We start from the raw sequence: 24,690 nt of genomic DNA, 5'->3' as shown, positions 1-24,690 counted from the left end.
CAGTAAGAACACACAGCGGGATTGCTGAGAGGTGGTCAGAGGCCATGCAGATGCCTCTCTGCCACTGCTGGTGGGGGGATGAGGTCCCCTTGCCTCCCGAGTGCCTCAGGACTAAAGTGGACTTATTCCCCCAAGTAGCAGTGCGCACGGAGGCATGTTTGCAGAGTGGTGGAGAAAGGGGGTGAGGCCTCTGACCACCTCTCGGCAATCCAGTTGTGTGGGCTTTATTGGAGGTAACCGGAGGGCTAGTTGACCTGCAGGGACCCTCAAGAGCCAAGGGGACTTGATCCCCCAAATAGTAGTGCTGCCAGGAGGCGCGTTTGCACAGTGGAGGAGAAAGCGGGCACGGCCACCAAAAACCTTTCAGCAAACCCACTGTGTGGGACTTGCTGGAGGCAACTGGTGGAGTACTTGTCCCCCGAGGACCCTCAAGAGCCAAGGGGAATTCATCGCTCAACCAGTCGTGCACCAGGAGGTGTGTTTGCAGAGTGGTGGAGAAAGGGGGTGTGGCCACCAAAAACAAAAAACCTCTCAGCAAAGCCACTGTGTGGGACTTGCTGGAGGCAACAGGAGGGGTAGTTGGCCCCCAAGGACCCTTAATAGCCAAGAGGACTTTGTCCACCTCCTAGTAGTGCGTAATGAGGTGCGTTTGCAGAGTGGCCTCCTACAATGTGTCAGCAATCTTGCTGTGTCGTACTTACTGGAGGTAACTGGAGGGATAGTTGGGCCCCAAGGACGTCCTTGGGGGCCAACTACCCCTCCAGTTACCTTCAGTAAGTCCCACACTGTGGGATTGGTAAGAAGTGTTTGGAGGACGCACCCCCTTTTTGTACTACTCTTCAGACACAACTCGTGGTGCACTACTGATTGGGGTATGAAGTCCACTTTACTCCTGAGGGACCTTTGGGGCAAAGAATCCCTACTGGTACCTCTTGTAAGTCGTATACAGAGGTGTTCCTAAGAGCTGGTTCGAGGCCCAACCCCCTTTCTTTACCACTCTTAATTTCTCTGGTTTTGTACAAGTTAATGATCACCCTAACTATAACGTCCCTGTAACCTTTGGTTTTTTCACTGATATATATATAAATTACCTACTGGCAGTCACCAGTAGCTAGTTATAGTTAGAACCAAAGATCCCATAGGAAAAGCTTTTTTTGTTTTGCTGATTACTTTGGCCCTGCTTGACGAATCTCCATGAAATTGTCACAAAACCTCCTCTATTTGGTTCAACTGCTGTGTTGAAAGTTTCAGGGTGATCCATCAAGCGAGGGCCGAGAAAAAAGGGAGTCCCAAAATGTGTTTTCCCCGTTTTAAGTCTATAGGGATATTTCTTTTTTGGACATGACTACATGTAGGTATGTATGTATGTTTGGATTTATATAGCGCTTATAACCCAGGGGTCTCTAAGCGCTTTGCCTTGGGAACCCGTCCTGGCTTTTCCCTGTGAGATAGCCCCAACAGGGCATCCCCAAGGTGAAAGCCAGGCATCCCGCCGCAGGGGGCCGTTGTGGAGATTAAGCAAGCTTAATGCCCAGAGTTGCAGAGTGTGAACCCATGATTAGGTCAGGCACCGAAGCGAGAATTATCAAGTCCGTGGACATTTGAGCTCGAGACCCTGCCGCGTCGGGAATTGAACCCTGGTCCCGGGTCTGACCTCTGCTTCAGGGTCTGCCTGCTCTAACCAGTGAGCCACACTTCTACATCCTGAACTGCTGAACGGAATTACACCAAATTTGGTCAAAAGCTAGATTTGCTGCCTCCTCTTCATCCGCCTTCTCCTCCGGCTCCACTGCCTCCTTCTCTGGAGATCTCTACACATTCTTCCTATGGGAATCCTCAGCACATAGTTCCTTATGATGCTCCATATGACCCAGAGCCGCGGGATATCCATGGGCTGATTTTGGGATGTTCCTACATGTGACAAAGACCCCCAGATGTGCCCTGCCAAGCCTTCCCCTCCAGTTAATACCACCTCTCACCATGATTTAATTCACATGGTGGCCATCTTGCAAAAGTTAGACCTACACACCATTGCAGAGGAGGACAACTTCCTGTGAGAAACTCTGTCACACACTCCCTGTTATACACAGTGTTTGGCCCTGCTTAAGGAGATGCTTAAGCTTATGCAGGGGGTGCTCAAATACCCAGTCAATGTTTTTAAAGACCCAGTCAAGGCTAGGATAGTCACCCTGAGGGTTGACCAAAAATACAAGCCCTCCCCCCTCAGACCTACCCTGCATTAGAGGTCAGCTTTCGCCAGACTCGTAGGTAGTGCACGTCTCCCTTAAATAGGCAAACACACAGGGTCCTGGAATGCCCTACCGCAAGACTAAGAAAGCAAGAAAATCGATGCAGTGGGGCAACAAGATGCCACACAATCTGCAACCCATAGCTCAACCACCATATCCATGGGGTTATTATTCAGGTACGACCAAGCCCAGTAGAACGAGTTGGGAGACCTGATTCAGCACCTCCCAGATCAGTACAAACAAAGGACACAGGAGATTATAGCGGAAAGGGAAATAATCTCCAATAGCACTATCTAGTGTGCTTGCGACGCGGCTGGCACTGCCGCCAGAGGTATTAACTCTAGTGTCATGATCTTCAGACATGCTTGACTCCATGTCTCTGACTTCAAGCCAGAAGCGGCATCTGATCAAAATGCCCGCTAATGGGAACACCTCTTTAAACCTCAAGTTGATCAGATGCAGTTAAAAAAATCAAAAAAGACACTGACACAGCTAAAGATATAACCTCTCCAGTCTCCATCACTGTGTGTGACTTCTCAACACTCACAATTATGTTGCGGCACCAAAGTCCCCTCCCCAGAGGCCTGCACTGCTTATCAGAGGCAACAGCACCAGCCACAAGCCTCCCGGGGTGATTCCAGATTTGCCTATAGCGGAAACAATTAAGTGCTGGGGTAGAGGTAGGGTGGCCAAATGAGTCGAACCCACGAAGCAGTGACTTCCTCCCTGTCATGTCCAGCCCCCCCACCGATCACACAACACCTTGTGCAATGGCAAAACCTCCCCTCAGTCCAATGGGTTTATTGTAGAGCAGGCTTACTGCCTGAAACTCACTGCCCAACTGCCAAACATTCTCCTTCTCTCTGCAAACACTCCTTCTCACAAGAACACCTGCACCTACTGAAGAAAGAAGTATATGTAATCGTACTCAAGGGAGTCATAGAGCCTGTGCCGCTAGCCCATCACGGCAAAGGAATATATTCCCTGTACTTTGTAATCCAAAACAAGGACAGATCCCTCAGGCCCACGCTAGACTTCAGGCCCATCAACAAGAACATTCTTTCAAAGTATTTCCACGTGGTCAGGCTCCAGGTTGTCCTTCTAGTATTGCAGCAAGGAAACTTCAGGACCACCCTCGACTTCAAGGATGCTTACTTTCATGCCCCGATCTACCTTGCACATCACTGCTACTTCAGGCTTATGGTAAGTGGACAGCACTTTCAATTGAAAGTACTGCCCTTCCGGGTAACCACCGCCCCCATAGTCTTCACCAAATGTTTTGCAGGGGTAGCCACTTATTTCCGCAGGAGCGGCATCCAAGTCTTCCTGTATCTCATGACTGGTTGATAAGGAGTGCAAGCGAACAGCAATGTTTCGCTAACATGCAGATCACCTTAGATCTCCATGATCTAGGTTTCATCATCAACGTGAGCAAATCCCTCCTCCAACACTTAGAAATGCAGCCCTTCCTAGGGTCACTAATTACCTCCATCACTGGGAAATCTTATGCCAGTCCCACACTGGTCCAAACCTTCCAGCTACAGCTGCCTCTTTTTCTGACAAATTGTCAGCTGACAGTGAGAACAGTAATGTGCCCTCTCTGCATGATAGCCCCTCTGCATAGTCGGCGTTCCGATGCCTGTCGCTCTCTACAGTGGTAGAATAACAGCAGTCTGTTGCCAGCCAGACCTTTCCTCGACCCAGTCCCCCAGTGGACCGTCTCTGTAAATGCCTCTCACAAGCTGGGGGTGCACATCTACAAGACAACTGTTTAGGGTCTCTGGACACCCCTTTCACATCCACTATTTGGAGTTGTTGGCAGTGCAGTTAGCTCTGAAGGCTTTCTTTTGCCATGTACAAAACAATACAGTCCTCATTAAAGCAGACAACACTACTCTTGTGTATTAGTTGCAAAAAAAAGGGGCACGCACTCCCCCCAGCTCTCCGCGTTAGCACAAAGCATTTGGTTTTGGGTGATCCACCACAAAGTCCTCTGCTAACAGAGTGTCTTCCAGGAGCGGACAAAGTCTTCTCAGACATGCTCAGCAGGATGCAGCAACAAGTCCATGAGTGGGAACTCTACCCTCAAGTCCTGTACTTCCAGCGTTGCGAATTTCCCAACCTAAATCTGTTTGCAACTGACCAAACTGCCCAAGCTTTGCCTCCAGTAAATGGGCAGTACACTATGGATGAACTGGTCAGGGATATTTGCCTACACTTGTCCTCCTCTCCCACTCCTTCCAAATATGATTCTGAAGCTTTGGCAGACCTCCCTCAGTGGCTCCTACGTGGGCCAGGCAGCTGTAGTTCACAACCCTCCTCTAGTTGTCTGTAGTCCCTCTATCGAAGCTCCCCAACAGGCGGGACCTTCTCACTTACCACCAGGACACAGTCAGGCTTCCCAGTCCCAGGCAGCTCAACCTGGTGATCTGGCTCTTGTGGTCCTAGAATTTGGTTCCTCAATTTGCCTTCTAAATATATGTCCATCCTCAAAGAGGCTGGTATGCGGGAAATTGGAAGAGATTTGTCCACTAATACCGACCCAAACATATTGATCCACTAAAGCTAATAGTGCAAGATATTGTCAATTACCTGTTTCACATGCAACGCTCATGCCTGGCTTACACATTCACTCATTTACATTTGGCTGCAGTGACAGTGTACCTCCAGAACTGTGAACATTCTACCCTATTCGATGTCCCCATCATTAAAGTATTTATGGAAGGACTTAAGGATGAATATATGATGTCAGACCGCAGACAAACATCCCGCATACCATCATCCCGCAAATATAATACCGCAAGTACTATTAGTCCGCAAAATAAGAGAACGAAAACTTTTAAAACGAATATGCCTTTAGCACACATGCCTTTACAACGAAAATGCATGCATGTTAAAGATATACTCGTTGTAAAAGTTCTAAAGGTAAGTAAGAGTACCCTACCCTACACTACACTCTAATGTAGTACCCCTGCACCACCCACCCGTAACACAGTCCTTTTCCAACATTTACACTACCCAGCACGACCCCCCAACACTACCATAAAGCACTTTACTTCCCTAAACAAACACTGCAACACTACCTTAATACACTACCCCCAGCATGACCCTACACAAACACTACAATACTACCCTAAACCACTACACCCCAGCATGACCCTACAGTACACAAACACTACAACACAACCCTAAAACACTACACCCCAGCATGACCCTACACTACACAAACACTACAACACTACCCTAAACCCTAAAACACTACCCCCAGCATGACCCTACACTACGCAAACACTACAACACTACCCTAAACCCTAAAACACTATCCCCAGCATGACCCTACACTACACAAACACTACAACACTACCCTAAACCCTAACACACTACCTCCAGCATGACCCCACACTACGCAAACACTACAACACTACCCTAAACCCTAAAACACTACCCCCAGCATGACCCTACACTACGCAAACACTACAACACTACCCTAAACCCTAAAACACTACCCCCAGCATGACCCTACACTACGCAAACACTACCCTAAACCCTAAAACACTACCCCCAGCATGACCCTACACTACGCAAACACTACCCTAAACCCTAACACACTACCCCCAGCATGACCCTACACTACACAAACACTACAACACTACCCTAAATCCTATAACACTTCCCCCAGCACGACCTACACTAAACAACCACCACAACTCTACACTACACTAACACAACACTACACTACACAATCACTAACCCAGCACGACGAAAAAATTACCCAAACCCACTTACCTCTCTTGTCATTGTGGTTTTCACAACGCAAATGCATTTACCATACATGCCTTTACAACGTAATTCGTTATAAAGGCATGCGTGATAAATGCACATGCGTTTTTTGAAAAAATGCAGGATGATGGTATGCGAGGTCAATGACCTTGCGGAAAAATGGTATGCGGACTGAAAGTCCGCGGTATAATGGCTGCAAACCCTTAAGGATACCTCCAGTCCCATCGTAGAACCTTAATGTAGTCCTCACTAAGGTCATAGGACCCCCTTGAGAGGCCCTTCATTCTCGTCCTCTCTAGTTTTTGTCTTGGAAAGTAGCATTTCTAGTCACTATCATTGCCCTCAAGTGTGTGAGCGAGATCCAAGCTATTAGGCTGGAGGAGCCCTTTTTCAAGATTCACGTCGATAGGATATTCCTTAAAACTAACCCAAAATTTCTACCCAAAGGTGACATTTCCTTTGCACCTCACCCAGACAGTTGAACTCCCAGTATTATTCCCATTCCCAGACTCACTAGATGTAAGAGGTCCTTCCGGTACTACATTGATAGGGCAACAGTTGTTTGTTGCCTACGCTAAACCACACAAAGGCACTGCCATTTCAAAATCCGAATCATCTCTGATTAGTGAAGTGCATTCAAACCTGCTACTGCAAGGTCAAAAAGCAGCTCTCTGCTCCAGGAAGCCAGCATTCTACCTATAAACAAACAGCCTCTATGGCCTTTCTCTGTAATATTCCAATGTCTGATGGCTGTAAGTCAGCTACGTGATCCACACCACTCATATTCACCCACCACTACTGTTTGGATGCCCTAGCATTAAAACAGGCTCAAGTGGGCCAGGCTGTACTACGTACACTTTTTAAAACTTCTGCAACATACTCTGGTTAGCCACGGCTTTGGGGAGAACTGCTTTACATTCTATTCAGAGCATGAGTATCTACAGCAACACATGCCACAAGCCGAAAATGTTACCCTGTAAGCATCTGTTCATGCAACTAGTGCTGTAGATTCACATGTGCCCACCCTCCTCCCCAGAAGGGTTGTTGCAGATGCCTTTTTTCTTTTACTTTCCTTCTTTCCTACTTTTTTCACACATGGCATTTTCATGCTCCATCTCTATCCTCACCCCGCTATGCATTAAAACAATCAACTAATGCCCATGCACACATTACCAATCATAGAGGAGTCACTATGAAGAAAAACAAGTGGTACATGTCAGAGCCCAACACTAGATGGCAGGAGCATGCAGAGCATATGAATCTGCAGCACTACATGCCACGACAAACTAGTTCTTACAGAGTAGCATTGTCCTTATGTTCATTTGATGGTTTATTTATGTAATTATATACTGCTATAGATCTGAATTCAATAAAAAAAAATGAAATGTTTTCTTGCATATTTTACCAGGTGTCATCTGTGCTTATTTGGGACGTTATAGAAGATCTTAACACTCTAACCCACATATGAAACCTTGTTTTTTTCTAAAGGTGAACGGAGGATACGTGTCCATACCTTGTGTTTACCAGTTGTTTCCTCTCTGGCTGATGTCTATGCAGGAGCTGATGTCCAAGCAATTTCAGGTTTACTTGCCAATATGGGTAAGCATTATCTGTACAATAGTCACAAATTACACTTTGTGGTGCTTTTAATGTATTTGTAATACTTGTTAAGGAAGATAAAAGCCCCACTTACGAACTGTGTCATCTAATATGTTGATAGTATGATTTCCGTACCATAATATAGTTGTATTTGCATGAAACCGCCCATTATCAGTCACCCAGAATTATTGGCCCTCCAATTTACTTGAATGCCTTTCCCCACTTGCCCACACATATTTAGAACTGTTTGGATGAAGAACTGGGCTAGAGATGGTGACAGGACAAGCTGAATGTGCTAGATTCATTTTAACAGCTGCATCATCAAAGCTGGCTGCAATACCACAGGGTGATTAGACCCTGACAGTGTTCCTAAGTGATTGGTGCACACTGGGTGTGGAACCTGGCTGTTACTGAGGGTGACAACAGTGGGATATTCGAAGCAGCCAGAGCAGAGATTGGTGAGCTGAACAGCTGGGCTGCTGTCAGAGCCTCTTTCCTCATGAATGGCTTACTGACCCAGGCTGAAACATGTTTGGAAGTGACTGTGTGGTGGCCCTTGGATATGGAACTCATCGTACAGAAGTAGAGGCGGCACCCAAAGAAGAAACTGGAGCAGCATCTCATTGGAAAGACAGGAGTTTGTGAGTAGTACTGCTGGTGTGGGACCAAATGCGAGTAGAATTTAAGTAACCTGCCCGGTGGAGAGTGCAGAGCCCTAAAGTCCAAACATAATGGAACATAGGCCTTCTGGAGGCTGAAAAGCAAGATTCTCATTCGGTTTGAATACAGAAGGTGACTGGTTACAGTAAGGGAAGACCCGAGCGTCTCTTGCAAGTGCATTGAAGAAGATTAAAAGAAATGGCTGTGGAATATCCCTTAGTGATCAAACGCATTATCCTACTGACACAGACAAGTTTTAATCTGGAGGTGAAACACATTTCTAGATTTGGGAAGTTGTTTGAAATATAGAGATGGGAACTGGTCAGGCCCAGGTTCTCCAGTCAGCCAATGATAAAATGGCTAAGGAAAGTGTGGTGCTTTAACAAACACAACATCAATTCAAAATAAATAGGGTCTAGTATGAAATAAATGTATGTCCCTTGTTTTTTATATAATTTTCAAAATATTCATTGTGTATGTCCCAAAGCAGGTAGGGTAAATCAAGAAACTTCCAAATCTGTGCTTAAACAGTTTTTAGGTTTTTTATTCTCAATATTTGAATGAATGTTTCATGTAATAGGAAATGATCAATGGCATATACAGTATTGTGACTATACATTGAATACTCATTTTTATAATAAAAAAAATTACGGATAGAATGTAAAAATATTTTTATGATGTTAAAATAAATGACTATTATATACATATTTTAATTTGAATATCTGAAATGTTCTGTGGGGGAAACGGCCATTACAACACAACTTTCACAACGCGCTACCATTACAACGAAACTTTTACAACAAATGCCATTACAACGCATGCCATTACAACGTAAGTATGGGTAAGTATTTAATTTAATTTTAACCCCTACACTATCCAACACTTACCCTACTATTACACCCCCTGGAGTTAGAATAGTATTTTTCACCCCTACACTATCCAATACTTACCCTACTATTACACCCCCTTGGAGTTAGAATAGTAATTTTAACCCCTACACTATCCAACATTTACACTACAAATAGATGCATAGCACACACTTGGAAGGTCCCAGTAGACATGGGGTGTAAGCAATAGGTTGAGATGCTAGCTTATTGGGCTGATCTAGAGGGCATGTTCTCTGGGCAGAAGGAGTTAGTCAGGAGCAAGAGGGAGGGTGTTCTAGTATGGAAAGAAATAATGCGAATGTTTGTGAGAAAGTACCATCTTTCTTGCATGGTATGCCCACACTTTTTGCTGAGTTGCTGATGTACTTTGACTTAGTGTGCCCTGGGGCCCTGCCAATCAGGTACCCAGGGTCTGTGTTCCTTCCCTAAAACTGCATTGAAGCCTAAACCCAATTGGCATCTCTGGCCACAGGTCAGTCCCTGGTAAATGGTACCCTAGGCACCCAGGGCACTGTGACCAGAGAAGGCCCCTAAGGGCTGCAGCACTAATTGTGCTACCCTTAGAGGCCCTGTACCCTGACACACACACACACTGCCTTTGCAGGCTGAGTGTCTTGGTGCAGAACTAAACAGAAAGTTGACATGGCACACATCACTGTGTGCCATGTCCACAAACACACTGCCCTGGCATACCTCAGTCACCCCTCTAGCTGGGTGCACTATGCCAGTGGTATGGGCACAGGTGCCTGAGCCCTCTGCCCCTACAGTACCCAGGGCCATTCCTGGGCACTGTAAGTGCAGTGATGCCATTAAGAGTATGTGGTGCTGGGAGGTTGTCATTACGAACTCCACAGCACCATAATGGTTACACTGAAGACTGAGAAGTTTGGTATCACACTTCTCAGCACTTTAAACCAGCACTGATGCCAGTGTGCTATTTAATGCCAAATGCACGACAGAGGGCATCTTCGAGATGCCCCCTGAAACCTAACCAACTCCCAGTGTCCTGACTGCGTGGCTACTGAGGGTGCCTCCACCAGACATGTTTCTGGACCCTTGGGTCGAGAGCCTGCCGCTCTCCGGAGCCTGAAACATTGCACATCCTGGGACGAGGTGCCAAGCCTCCTCCCCCAGGTTGGGCAGGGGGAGCTTCAAAGGCATGCCGCCTTTGTGAGCTTCTCCAGGCCACTTGCTGTACTCAGCAACTGGCCCCCATCGGTTCTGACCCCTACTGTGGCGGGAAGACAGTCGGGGAAACCCTAAGTGAGGAAAGAGGGTGTGCCAGCCTCTGCCAGCCCCACCCCTCAGGTGGGAGAGGCGAGGTGAAGCACAACTCCAGGCTCCCGCCATCTTGAGGATGTGGAGCCCTACCCAATCAGAGACAGGCTCCTGCCCCCCTCCCACAGGAGAGTAGCAGGATAGGGGTGTACTCACCCCAGGGGAGGGACCCATTGGTCCCTGACCTACCTGTAACAACCCTAAATGGTGTATTTAGGGGCACCCTGAACCTTCCTGCCTCGGATCCCGATTTTGAAACCAGAAGAAAGAAGACGTGCCGTGCAGCTGCTAACAGGAGGACACCACCTACTGACTTGGTCCCAGCCCTACAGGCCTGTCGATCCTTGAACCTGCTCCTGCCAAACCCCGGCATCTCCAGTGGACAGCAACTTCGAAAACCCCAGAGGACCTGACTGCCTTGCTCATCTAAAGACTGGGACTCCCACGAGCAGTGGTTCTGCTCAAACAGCAACAACCCCTGGTGCCAGCCAGGAACTGCGAACCCAGCACACTCTGCACCCGCCAAGCCCGGCCTGTGCCTGAGTGAACGAAGACCACGAGGACATCCCCCCCCGCGACTCTCACCCCGAATCCAGCAGCCACGGACCCTCCTCTACGTTCCCGACGACGCCTGCAGCCTCACAACCAGGGACCCCATCAACCGCGACCAGCTGAGGGTAAGCTTTCCGACACCAAAAGACACCCCGGCGCCCTGCGGCCCCCTGTGCCCTCCTTTCTGGGATGCCTACCTAACCTACAGCTTCCTAATTTACCTCTCGAAGTGGTGGTCGCACCTGAAAAATCTCTGTCCATGAGCCTGCAGCGTTTTTTCAACTTCCAGCTTTCCCATTGAATTACATTGGGAGCCGGCGGCCCAAAAGCACCCTGCATCCAGCCGCCTGAGTGCCACTGGGAGTGCGGCATCTTTCTATCTTACTTCTCCACTTGCCCTGTGTAAGTGACCAGGAGCTCAGCTCCCACAGCCGCGTGGCCTGCCTGCTAGCAGCCACCAACCAAACGCCCCCTATCCTCCATAGGATAACATTGGGCCTACTCACTCTGCACCCGGCTGCCCCTGTGACGCTGAGGGTGTAACGACTGTACTTCCCTGACCCTGGGAGACCCCGGAGTCTACCCCCAGAACCTTAACTCTGCCAGCCAAGTACTTACCCAAAGACCGATATCTTGATTTTCTCCATAGGGTAACATTGGCTGGGTTTCACTCAAAATTTCTTCTAAGTGTTGAGTTTTGCTACTTTGAAATATTCCTTAAAAATCATCCGATCAACGAAATCACTCACCTGTGACCAGGAGAGATCCTAGTGCTTGGATCTTTGTGCCCACACTGACTTTCAAAAGTAATTACAGCTGTGATTTATCGATGCCACAATTTCCTCCCATAAGATAAGATTGCCTGGTTTTTGCCAGAATTTCTTCTAAGTGTCGATTTTCAAAACTTACAAATATTCCTTAAAAATCGCCTGTGTAACAAAAACGATTTCTTTCAACTGTTTACAGGAAATGTATCAGGGCTGAATCCAGGATCCAGCCTTGAGTAAGAAAAACATTTGTAAAGTGATTTTATTGTTTTTACTTAACCCTTCCATGCTCGTGAAGGAACCATTCCGTCTTGAGTCACGGTTGGGCTGTGCTGATGACGGAATGGTTCCATCATGACCACTCCTGCGATTGGAATGTCCAGCACACGGCTGGAATTCCTGCCGCACTCAAGCGGTTAAAACTACCCATTGAGCTCAATGATAAATTGTGTTTAACTTGTGTTGCATATTGCAATAAGTGTATCTATTACATTCTAAAGTCTATTGGTATTTAAAAGTATTCAATTGCAACATCTCATTCTGATAAAGTATTTATGATACCTACTTGTGGTTCTAAAATAAACTACTATATATTTTTATATACAAAACAATTGGCCTAGAGTTCAGTTCTACAGTATTTGAGACCATTTGCTGACTGAGTGTGTACAACAAATTCTACACTGTCCTCCGATACTGCCTTCCTGCTCGACCAAGCTACCACTTTAGAGAGTAAGGTTATATCTAACTTTAACCTCTGCCAAACCTCTGGGGACTGTGGACTCAGTGCACACTGTACCTTACTTTGGTGCAGTATATACAGAGCCACTTTCTTACAATGTTAAAAAATATTAATTGCCAAGATAGACATTATTATGAAGTGATGCAGAGACGTGACCTGAGATTTTAATAAGTCACTGTAATCCACAGGTTTCCATGGTTGTGGTGGGTCATGCAACCCCTTGTGCCCTAGGAGCGCCATACAACCCCGATTAATCAGATAATACAAGATGAGATAATAGAGCAGAAATGTAGGTTCACACATGAGACAATAATCCCAAAAACTCTTATGTTCTTAATTCTGTTTGGGGATTGAGTAAATTGAACTTCACTGACTGCATCAGTGACTGTGCACTAGATGATAGTGTACCTGGAAGCCGTACAGACTTTAAAAGTATTGAATGGTGAACGATGATAGTCTATTGTCAATGTTTATTAAAAAGTAATCCGGTTGGGTTAGAAAAAATAAAACATTTGGTGTGGTATGAGGAAGATTCATGAAATGTGGCAGACACTTGGTGCATCCAGCCTATAGTCCCTATCTCTAATATCATTCAGAAGGGGTGAAATATAGTTACATTGGGGAATCTAAAATTGACATTTCCCATTGTAAGTGTCTTATAACTTTTGCTCTGAGTTACAGTATTTACTCAATCGGATTACACCAAACTTGAGCAGTACTCCAAATAGGCCCTGCTGTGGTTTGTTGTTTTTTGAGGTAGATGTATATTTTCACTCCAGCTCAGGAGTGCTTTGAAAGGTTAGTATTTTATAGATCTGCTTTTATGAGTACAATTGGTAATATTTGGATGAGTAATAAACAACTTGCTTATATGTTATAAATTACATGCAGATTGTCAAAGGGAGCATAAGGGGATGGATTTGGCCCATCAAATCCACCTGGATTTTTCTGTTTTTGAAAACTTGGTTGCTGACCTTTTTACTATGAGTGAGCCTCACAATCGTCGTCTCACCGATGGTAAACTCACCGTAAATGGACTGTGTTTACCTTCAGTGTCCTGCCTTTTAAGATAAAGCATCTGCAACACAGCAAGGGTAAAGGGCACTTGGCTGGTTACACGTATGCACACATGGGAGACACCTGTCATGCTCAGCACAATAAATACACACTTGTAGCCCGGCGCAGAGGGGCCCTGCAGGGTTGGATATTGACCTGGGATAGGTCTCATTAAGTTAGTGTACACACATAGGGAAAGTCAGTGTGGTTTACTGTCTGGTCTGCAGTGCCACTCCATTATACACATATGGGGAAGCCTTGGAGTGTAGTTTTGCTCCGTTTTGGCCTACAGAGGCCGGTGGCATATCAAATTGGGGTGTAACCTGTGCTTGAAAATCCATTTTGAAAGTCCTAAAAAGATATCTGTACAGCTTATGGGTCTTCTAGGATACTCATCTCAGGACCAGAGCCCACTCCTTTTGTAACCCTGCTGTGCCAAGTTAGTTAAAAAAAATTTCAGCAGCAGGAATAAGGGCCACCCTATACAATGGGAGCAATTAAAAGTGCTTCACTCAGCTCCTGAGGATGAGGAAAGGGGTGGGGGGTGAAGGATCTGCATCAGTCAGCTGTCACACTGTACCAGGGATGGGTCAACCCACTGAACAAGGATGGGAGGCCAGACCTCTGGAACAAACACAGCCATTGGCAGTGATGTCAGCGAGGGGTGGAGCTGAGGCCCGCAGAGCAGATGTGACTAGTGACTCCTGGTTGACACCATTTTGAAATGTCCAAGCATGCAGTGCAGGAGGGTTGGGACAGGGGCAGAGAGGTAATGTTGCACCCCTGGATAGGTTAGGGGTGCCTTGCTTCCAGAACCTTCCGCCCCCAATTAAAAGTTCTTCCTAAGGGGGAGATCTCTCTTTTTTTTTTCTTTTCAATTGGACGCTGGGACTGGAGGCGGCAACCATGGTCAAAGGAAGAACTCCCGGATACGCATCTGGGCTAAGGACTCTTTAGTTGACCCCAAGACCCTAGTTGACCCCAAGGCCACAGGGGCTCTCAAGAAGACCAGGGAAGCTGGCCCCCTTAACTCCTCTGAGGACCAGTTGAGTGAAAGACTGTGCTTCTACACTGAAGAGGGAAGCTGAAGAGGAAACCAAAGGCTGGCGCAGGGAGCCAGTGTAACCAGCTTTCTGCAAAGATCGCCAAGAGGCCTCATGAAAGTGCCCCAGGTAGCTAGGGCTTGCTGCCAACTGATCTAAAAAAAAAAAACAAGCAAAGCGACCCAGCAGCGCATGAGATATCTGTTGGAGAAGAATTGACCTTTGACACCCACCATCCTTTTACCACAGCGTGTGGAGCTCCACTGCAGGTGAGGCAAACTCCCCGGGGTGAACCATGCCTTGAGTGTCGCCGCAAAGAATCCTTTTAATTTGTATCTCTGGGAGGGGCGTGTGTGGAGTCCTGGGAATCCCAGCCAGAGAAGAAATTGGTGGAGTGCTATTGATTCGCCGCCCTCCTCCCTCCTGTAAATGGAGGAAGGTCCCAGGACCCCATCCCTTAGCCCCAGCACTGGTGATTGCCGACCCGCCACGCTCCCCGTGTTTCCGAGGAGGGAGCAGGTGTCTGCCACTATTAGCCATGCCCTGCCGCAGGATCCAGCACCTGCAGCAGCACAGATGAGTGGTGCTCGTGCTGAGAGTGGGTAGGGCAACGAGGAGTGGGGATCCCTCGTCTGCCCCCAATGTCTAGAGGCAATGGAGTGCCTGGATAGGACTGGTCACCCCCAAGAAGAAGTAAGATATGCAAGGCCACATGGCAAGTGACGGAAAAAAGAAAAAGGAAGCTCAACAATTATTCAAGCTTCCAAAGTAGCGCCCTGTAATTCCCTGCTGGGCTGAAATTAACCCACACTATTTCTGATGCAGTGGTTACACCACCCCCCGATTTCGCACTCCCCACAGGAGATTTTCATAAGTACTGATCTAAGTTGGATCTAAGGGTCACAGAAATGAAGACCATCCCAGGCTTCATCGTTGCTTCAAGCACTCCTCATGCTGGAGCATGAGCACTACAGCTGGTAGTGCAGCGCCATCTAGGAACTAAGTCTGTGGCTGCAGTTGTGGATTAAAGGTGTCGAAGGAAAGGGGCTAAGTCTCTGGTTAAATATATGATCAAAATGCTGTTTTTATAATTGGGTTTCTAATGGTTAAATTTATATAAAAAGCACATAGACGTATTGTGAGAAGCTGGGTTTCTGTTGCAGTAACCCCCTCCGCCACGCCCCTTTTTTTGCCAGACAACCAATGCACTTTGACGTGATGTGCCCTGGGTCCCTGCCAATCAGGTTCCCAAGCCCTGTGTTATTTCTCCAAAACTAACCTAAACACAATTGGCATCTCTGGCCACAGGTCAGCCACTGGTAAATGGTACCACAGGTACCCAGGGCACTGTAACCAGGGCAGACCTCTAAGGGCTGCATCACTTATTGTGCCACCCTTAGAGACCTTGTACCTTGCAAACACACACTGCCTTTGCAGGCTGCGTGTCTTGGTGCAGAACAAAGTGAAGAGTCGACATGGCACACATCTCTGTGTGCCATGCCTACAACCCACTGCCCAGGCATAGTTCAGTCACCCCTCTAGCTGTGTCCACTATACCAGTAGTGAAGGTACAAGTGCATGTGCTTTGTACCCATACAGTGTCTAAGTCAATTCTTAGACCTTGTAAGTGCAGTACTGCCATTAAGAGTATACAAACTTCTGATGGATACATCTGCCAGTGGATTCCTCACCTTGTGAATACCCCCCTGTGTCAGCAACGTTCGAAAAATTCTTTTGCAGCACGCTGGCGTGGACGACGTCATAGGAGCACGACATCGCGGGCGACTCCGACTGACGTCACTGACTCCTTATTAGGCCTACGTCGGCGTGATGACATCAGTTCCCTTTTTTCCACGTCGTCGACGCTAACGGTTTCGGGAATCTTCTGTTGCGATTCGTGGTAACTTTGTTACTGTTGGATTTCTACTGTATCTCTTTTGGTGTAGCTGTCTTTTCTAGAGATGTCGTCAAAGAAGACAGGTTTTAAGCCCTGTGATGCATGCGGGAAGATGATGTCCATCACGGATCCGCATAGTGACTGCATCTGGTGCCTGAGTTCGGATCACGACGTCCAGAGTTGTCGATCCTGTTTAAAGATGAACCCGAAGACTCTTCGAGAACGTGAGGCCAAACTGCTTGTTGCCAAATTGAAAGGTAGGGAGGCCAGGAAGAGTTCGAGGTCGAAGTCGAGGTGCTCGAAGTCAAGATCAAAATCGAGGTCTCGTTCGAAGTCTGCTTCGGGGCATGTTTCCAGGTCTTCGAAGAAGAAACATAAGAAGAGGAGACATAGTTCCAGGCATCATTCAGGGAAGGATTCAGACTCAAAAGCTAAGTCATCTGGAAGAACGCATCGAAGGGGCATGGTGACTCCCTCACCGGATCGGGATCCTGAAGGTGAGGCCTTGCCTTTTGAATCTCCGGAACATTTACTGGCTTTGGAGTTTAATCCGTCTCCAGTTCCATCGCAATCTCCGGTGCGTGAGGAGGAAGAGGTTCCTGATGCTCAGGGCTCGACGACTCCGATTGGTCAACCCGAGGACAAAGGGGAACAAGAGGTGTCGACTCCGGTGTAGCCTCCTCAGGAGTAGCCGGTGGGTTCGTATCCTCCCTTTCCAGGTCCTGGACAGGACCCCTCGCATTTTTTAAACGCCATGTATTGTGTTGATGCGTGAGCCATGTACCCCTCTGGAGCACCGGCTGGTCCCATGGGTCCATTGGCTTATAATTTGCGTGTGCCTCAAGCCTATGCTCCGGCGCCTTTCCTTTTATGCCAACGCCGACTCCTCCCTGGCATCTCTCGGCGCCGCCGAAGTCATCAACACTGTATGCGGCTTGACCGACGTCAGATAGACCTCGAGATCCGTCTCGAAGCTAGACGCCGGCTCCGCGTTCGACGCCGGCTTCGGAGTCGATACCGGACCCGACGAAGTCGATTCGAAAGGAGAGGTCGAGGCGTGAAGCCCGGCGCCTTTTGGAGGAGCAGAGTTATAGGGAAGCTGAGTTCGAGGAAGGTGAACTTCTTGATCCTGAGGATTATTTTGATGACTTGCGAGAGGCAAGTGGATTAGAGCTGTCCCCTGAGTGGGATTTGGCCTCAGTGTCAGGTGCTCCTTCTAAAGATGTGGCGCCTTATCATGTTGTGATTAAGAAGGCAGCAGACTTGTTGAATTTGACTTTGCCTACAGCTGAATACAAGTCAAATATACTGACTGAAGTACTTCATTCACCATCATCAGTGGTTGAACCCATTCTTCCCTTTACTGACGCCCTTACAGATCCAATACTGGAAGTATGGAGTAGGCCTCTAACGGCTCCTGCAGTGTCTAAGGCCGTGGCTAGGCGTTACAGAGTGGCTCCTGGTGACCCTGACTTTTTGTCCTCATCCCTTACCGGAGAGTTTAAAGTGCAAGCTGCCTGCTCTAAGAGATCTGTAGGCTCTTTTCCACAAGTGCCTGGAGACAAGGAATCAAAGAAGCTGGACCAGATTGCAAAAAAAGTATTTTCATCTGGCAGTATGGCCTTAAAATCAACAAATGCCACTTGTTTGCTAGGAAGGTATATCCATGCTTTGATGGATTCAGTGAAGCAGTTGTCACCTAAGCTTCCTGAAGAGGACAGAAAAAATTTCAACGAGGTGATGTCTGACATGCAAGCTGCTGCTCGGCAGGTCATTCAAAGTGGTATGAACACGGCAGACTCGGTAGCAAGAGTAATGGGATCTTCCATTGCCACTAGAAGAGCGGCTTGGCTAAAGACCTCTGAGTTCTCGGCTGATGTTCAGGCTCCATTAATGGATTTGCCCTTTGATGGCTCAGGCCTTTTTGGGAAGAAGGTTGATGCTGCGTTAGAACGGTTTAAGGACAGCAGGGCAACAGCAAAATCTTTGGGTTTGCAATCCAGAGTCTCTGTGACCAAAAGATATAGGAGATTTGGAAGATCTTCTTTTCGACCCTATAGGCAGACACAGCAGCAGCAGCAAAATCCTTTGTATAGGTCCTACAGAGGCAGACAAAGAGCTCGTCCCCATGGACGTCAGGCCTCCTCCTCCTCCTCTGCTACCCACCCCCCTCCCACAGCAGCAAAGCAGCCCTAGATCCGCCATTCCGGATCATGCGTGTCCTGTAGGGGGTCGGCTTACCTTTTTTCTACGGGATTGGGAATCGGTTAAATCAGATCTTTGGGTTCTCAATCTCGTGGAGAATGGGTATGCTCTTCCCTTTCGGGAATTTCCCCCAAATTACCCTCCTTGCCAAGGTTTTTGCTCGGAGGACCACCTGTTGCTTCTGCAGGAGGAAGTCCTGGCACTGTTTAGAAAAGGTGCGATAGAGGTGGTTCCAGAGCAGGAAAGGGGTCAGGGATGCTACTCCCGGTATTTCCTGATTTCCAAGAAGGATGGCTGGCTTCGTCCAATCCTGGATCTCAGGATCTTGAACCTTTACCTAAAACAGGAGAAGTTCAAGATGCTTACCCTGGCGCAGGTTCTGCAGGCGCTTATGGAAGAAGATTGGATGGTGTCAATAGACTTGCAGGATGCATATTTCCACATCCCTATCCTGCAGTCACACAGGAAGTATCTCCATTTTACGGTGGGATCGCAACATTACCAGTTTGCGGTCCTTCCGTTTGGTCTTACTACTGCGCCTCGAGTCTTCACCAAGGTGATGGCTGTGGTGGCAGCACATCTCAGAAGGTCAGGGATACCAGTGTTTCCTTACCTGGACGATTGGCTGATCAAGGCGGAATCTCCAGAGAAGGTGATCCATCATCTGCCAGTGACAACTCAATTGTTGTACAGGTTGGGTTTTTCGATAAATGTGCCCAAATCTCACCTGGTCCCCTCCCAGCGCAACCTGTTTATAGGGGCAGTACTGGACACAACTGTATTCCCTCCACCTCAAAGGATTCGTGTCATACAGGGGATGATTCCCTTATTTTACAATGGAGCGGTCATTCCAGTCCTGAAGGTCCTTCGCCTGCTCGGTCTGATGGCTTCCTGCATTCTGTTGGTCAACCATGCACGCTGGCACATGAGGGCACTCCAGTGGTTCCTCCGCAGGAAGTGGTATCAGCACAACGGAGATCTCAGGGAGTCTGTGAAGATCTCCAGAGAAACTGCAGCAGATTTGTCTTAGTGGAGTGTGGAGGGCAACGTGTCTCAAGGAAAGCCTTTTCATCTGCCTCCATCGGTGGCCACGGTAATAACGGATGCATCCACTCTAGGGTGGGGTGCTCATCTGGGGTATCTGGAGATCAAGGGTCTTTGGTCTCCAGAGGAAAGGTTGCTTCACATCAACCTTATAGAATTACGAGCGATATGTCTGCCGCCCAAGTCCTTCCTCCCTTCCCTTCGCGGTCGGTCCGTTCAAGTCCTGACGGACAACACCACCACAATGTGGTATGTCAACAAGCAGGGAGGAGTAGGGTTGCAGTGTCTCTGCAGAGAGGCTCTGCGTCTCTGGGCCTGGGTTCAGGACCATCAGATTCGTCTGATGGCGAATCATCTGGCCGGGGTGCTGAACGTGCGTGCGGACAGTCTCAGTCGGCAGTTCTCCGCCGATCACGAGTGGAGGCTCCGTCCAGAGGTAGATCGTCAGGTCTTTTGGACATGGGGAACTCCTCAGGTGGACCTGTTCGCCACTCTCGAACGCTCACTGCCCGTCATTCTGCAGCCTCCAGTATCCGATGCAGGGAGCCTTGAGGGACGTGTTTCAGTTGAGTTGGGACTCACAATTCCTTTACGCGTTTCCTCCCATACCCTGGATTCCTTGGGTTCTGAGGAAGATTCGCCAAGACCGGGCCCAAGTCATATTGATCACCCCGTATTGGCCAAGAAGGGTGTGGTACACAGATCTTCTCCACCTCTCCTCGTGCCCGCCGCTCCGTCTCCCTCTCAGGGCAGTTCTACACCCCCACCTCCAGACCTTACACCTTCATGCCTGGAGATTGAACGGTGCAACCTGAATTCCTTTTCTCTCCCACATGATGTGGTGGATGTCATTCTATCGGCCAGACGTGACTCCACCAAGTCAGTTTATTCTTACAGATGGTCTAAATTTGTTACTTGGTGTTGGGAGAAATCTATTAACCCTTTGAAGGCTCGTTTATCCGATATACTGCCATTTGCTCTTTTTCTAGCTCAGCAAGGGTTTCTGTGGCTACAGTCAAAGGTTATCATTCGGCCTTACCGGCATTTCTTTGTCTGCCGGACCAGCCTTCGTTATTTAAATCTCCAGTTATTTTAAGATTTTTGAAGGGCCTTTCAACTAAATTTCCTCCCACTCTTTTTATTGTGCCTCAATGGGACTTGAATCTGGTACTTACTTTTCTAATGGGTTCCCCTTTCGAACCTTTACATAGTTGTCCCTTGAGGTTTTTGTCTGTTAAGACGGTTTTCCTAGTTGCAATTACCTCGGCAAGGAGGGTAAGTGAGCTTCAAGCTCTTAGTTCAAAGCCCCCATTCATGCTGAAGGAATGGTTCTTAGGACCAGGGCTGCTTTTCTGCCTAAGGTGGTAACTCCATTCCATTTAGGACAGTCCATTACCCTTCCTACCTTCTATCCTCCCCCTCACCCTTCCAAGGAGGAGGAGGAGCGACTTCACCGTCTGGACCCCAAGAGGGCGGTGAGCTTTTATCTTAATAGAACAAAAGACTATCAAGTGGATGACCAGCTCTTTGTTGGATTTGCTGGCTGCAGAAAAGAAAGAGCTGTGCACAAGCGCACTCTCTCAAGATGGATTATACTATGCATCAAGATCTGCTACGCCCTGGCTGGTAGGGAACCTCCATAGGGTATAAGAGCTCACTCTACAAGAGCAAAGTCTTCTACATCTGCTTTGTCTAGAGGTGTACCTGTAGAGGATATTTGTAGAGCGGCAACTTGGGCTTCCCTCCACACTTTCGCGAAGCATTACTGCTTAGATACCGAAGTGAGGAGGGATGGCCACTTTGCGCGTTCTGTCCTCCAGGATTTTCTGGTATAAAAGAGTGGACACCCTCCTCCGGGAGTGGGGACTGCTGTGGGAATCTATTCACAAGGTGAGGAATCCACTGGCAGATGTATCCATCAGAAGAACAAGTTACTTCCCTTCGGTAACGCTTTTTCTGGTGGATACAGTATCTGCCTGTGGATTCCTCACATGCCCACCCGCCTCCCCGTTGTCCACTCTTCTATACCTAAGATTATGGTTATGTTAAATGTGGGTGTATATATAGATATATAGATATATAGATATATAGATATATAGATATATAGATATAGAGATATAGATATAGATATAGATATATATAGATATATATAGATTTTTCATATATTGTGTTTTCATGCTTTACCTTCACACTGTGTTATCTTGAATATTTTGTACTATGTACATTGTATATGTATATATCTATTGTCATTAGTCCGTCTGGGTGCCTCGAAGGCACGTAAAAAAGGGCGGAACTGATGTCATCACGCCGACGTAGGCCTAATAAGGAGTCAGTGACGTCAGTCGGAGTCGCGCGTGATGCCGTGCTCCTTTGACGTCCACGCCGCCGTGCTGCAAAAGAATTTTCCGAACGTTGCTGATGCAGGGGGATATTCATAAGGTGAGGAATCCACAGGCAGATACTGTATCCACCAGAAAAAGCGTTACCGAAGGTAAGTAACTTGTTCTTCACAGCCCCATAATGGCTACACTATAAACTGAGAAGTTTGGTATTAAACTCCTCAGCACATTAAACCCACATTGATGCCAGTGTGGGATTTAATGAAAAATTTACTCAAAGGACATCTTAGAGATGACCCCTGAAAAACGACCTGCCATTGGGGGGTTCCCTCATTGGTGCAGACCAGCCCGCCACCACAAGACATGTTTCTCGACCCCTGGGGTGAGAGCCTTTGCTCCCTGAGTCCCGAAACAAAGTCTTTCCAGGCCAGGAAGAGCCATCTGTGGCAGGGGAGCTTCAAAGGCCTTGCAGCCTTTGTAATGCGACCCCCAGCCTGTCCTGCTATCAGGAGCCGGCCCCCCTTACTGTCTTGCCTCCTTTTAGGCAGGAAGCCCGGAAGGAAAAATTTGCCAGCCCAGAAGGTGTGCCCACCTCTGCAAACCCCACCCCTCAGTTGGGAGAGGCGAGGTGAAGCCTACTATTCAGTGCCTGCCATCTTGCAGATGGCAAGCACTCCCCAATTCGGATTAGGGATTGTGCTCACTCCCCCACATGAGGTGACCACGCTAAGGGTGTAGTCACCCTAAGCTCAGTAGCCCATTGGCTGCCTACCCGGAAACCCCTAAAACGCCCCATAAATATTGTATTTTGGTGGCAGCCCTGAACCAAGAAGGCAGATTTCTACAACCCAAGAAGAAAAAGGAAGAAAGAAGATGCCCAGTAGAGGAGATTACAGAGCACAGCTGACCTGGCCCCAGCCCTACCGGCCCATCTGCCGTTTCCAGAGATCCTGCGCCAAAAATAGTCTTGTCTTGCAGCCAGCGACCTCCAGAACCTCTGGGAGGCCTGACTGCCTTCAACAAAGATCATATCTCCTGTGAACAGCAGCTCTGTTAAGAAGAAACACCAAAGAAAGACCCCGGCCTACTGAGGAAAAAGAAACCCAATGCCACCTGGAATCACCACTGCACCTGTCGCTTACGGCCCGAGTTCGAGTGGCCCACCAGTCCCTGAGTCCGAGTCCACCGTGGGTTGACCCCGCCAGAACTCCCCGACGTCGCCTGCAGCCTCTGCACGGAGACTCCCCTGCCCCAACCGCGGGTGGCCCTGTAAGGTGAAATCTGATCTCAAGACACCCCTGTATCCTGCGCCCTGGAGACAAGAACCTGAGGCGCACCTAAATCCCCGAGCCCTCCAACTTACCTGCCCGGCTGTTGGTTCTTCCCGGAAGTCTTCCTGGACTGGTACTGCAGCTAAAAACCAAAACCGAAAATCCCCGTTGAAAACAACAGGGCACCCGACGCCAAAACAGCACCCTGCACCCAGCTGCCGCTGTGGGTGCACTTTGTGTGCTAAACCGGATCCCCCTTTGCCCTGAGCCTAACACCAGGAGCTTGGCTCCCACAACCTTGTGGCCTGCTCGCCAGCAGCCACGAACCAAAGGCCCCCTATCCCCCATTGGATAACATTGGGCCTTAGCACTCTGCACCTGGCCACCCTTGTGCCGCTGAGGGTGTAACAAGAGTGCATCCTTGACCCTGGGGGACCTCTGAGTCTACCCCCAGAACCTCAACTCCCACTACTGAATACTTGCCCTAAAATCGATAACACTATTTTCCTCTATAACGTGAGAAAGTGGCTCTATATATACTGGACCAAGATATGGTACAGGGTGTATAGAGTCCAGAAACCCCAGAGGTATAACAGAGGTTAAAGCCAGGTGTGACCTTACTCTCTAAAGTGGTAGCTTGGTCGAGCAGTAAGACAGTACCAGAGGACAGTGTAAAGCATTTGTTGCACACACTCAGTCAGCAAAAGGTTTCACACACTCAAAGACTGAACTCCAGGCCAATTGTTTTTATATCAAAGATATAGTTGTTTAATTTTTAGAGCAAACAGGTATCCAAAATATACTGTTGTCAATATGAGAGGTCTCAGATGAGTACTTTGCAGACAGGCATACATTTTATAAACACAATAGGTACAGGGGTTGCAGTAGGCAACACAATTCTAAACACAATTTAGCATTTATTTTGGTTTTTGTAGATAAATACAGCTGATTACTTTGTAGATTACTGTGGTAGTTCCAGGACTGTACCCTAGATTCAGTCCTGGAATCTAAGCTGAAAACAGTTTAGTAAAAACGTTTTTGTCATGGCAGTGATTTTTAAGGAATATAAAGCTATTTTAAAAGTTCACACTTCTAAACTTTGCAATGAAACTGACAATGTTATCCAATGGGAGAAAATTCAGGTTGCAGTTAAAGTATGATCTTGTTACTTTTGTAATCCAGTACTGGGCTCCTAGGTCCAGCACTGTGGTCTCAACTTCAAACAGGTAAGTAATTAAGTTTCAGTATTTGGTACGATTTTTAAAGAATATTTCAAGTTTTCAAAAGTAGACAGAAGAAATTTCACTGAACAGCACACAATGGA

The 24,690-nt window shown here is 47.8% G+C and overlaps 1 protein-coding gene across 1 annotated transcript in view; it reads left to right on the top strand.

Moving 5' to 3' along the window:
- SEC24A (SEC24 homolog A, COPII component) overlaps positions 1-24,690 on the top strand; it is a 619,052-nt gene that overhangs the window by 488,082 nt on the left and 106,280 nt on the right. Inside the window, exon 17 of the mRNA XM_078653273.1 lies at positions 7,518-7,628. Within this exon, the coding sequence (XP_078509399.1) occupies positions 7,518-7,628 (111 nt within the window). The remainder of the gene's footprint in view (positions 1-7,517; positions 7,629-24,690) is intronic.

This window comes from Lissotriton helveticus, chromosome 7 (genome assembly GCF_964261635.1).
Source record: "Lissotriton helveticus chromosome 7, aLisHel1.1, whole genome shotgun sequence".
NCBI classification, from domain to species: domain Eukaryota; kingdom Metazoa; phylum Chordata; class Amphibia; order Caudata; family Salamandridae; genus Lissotriton; species Lissotriton helveticus.
This window is presented reverse-complemented; position numbering and strand designations above follow the sequence as displayed.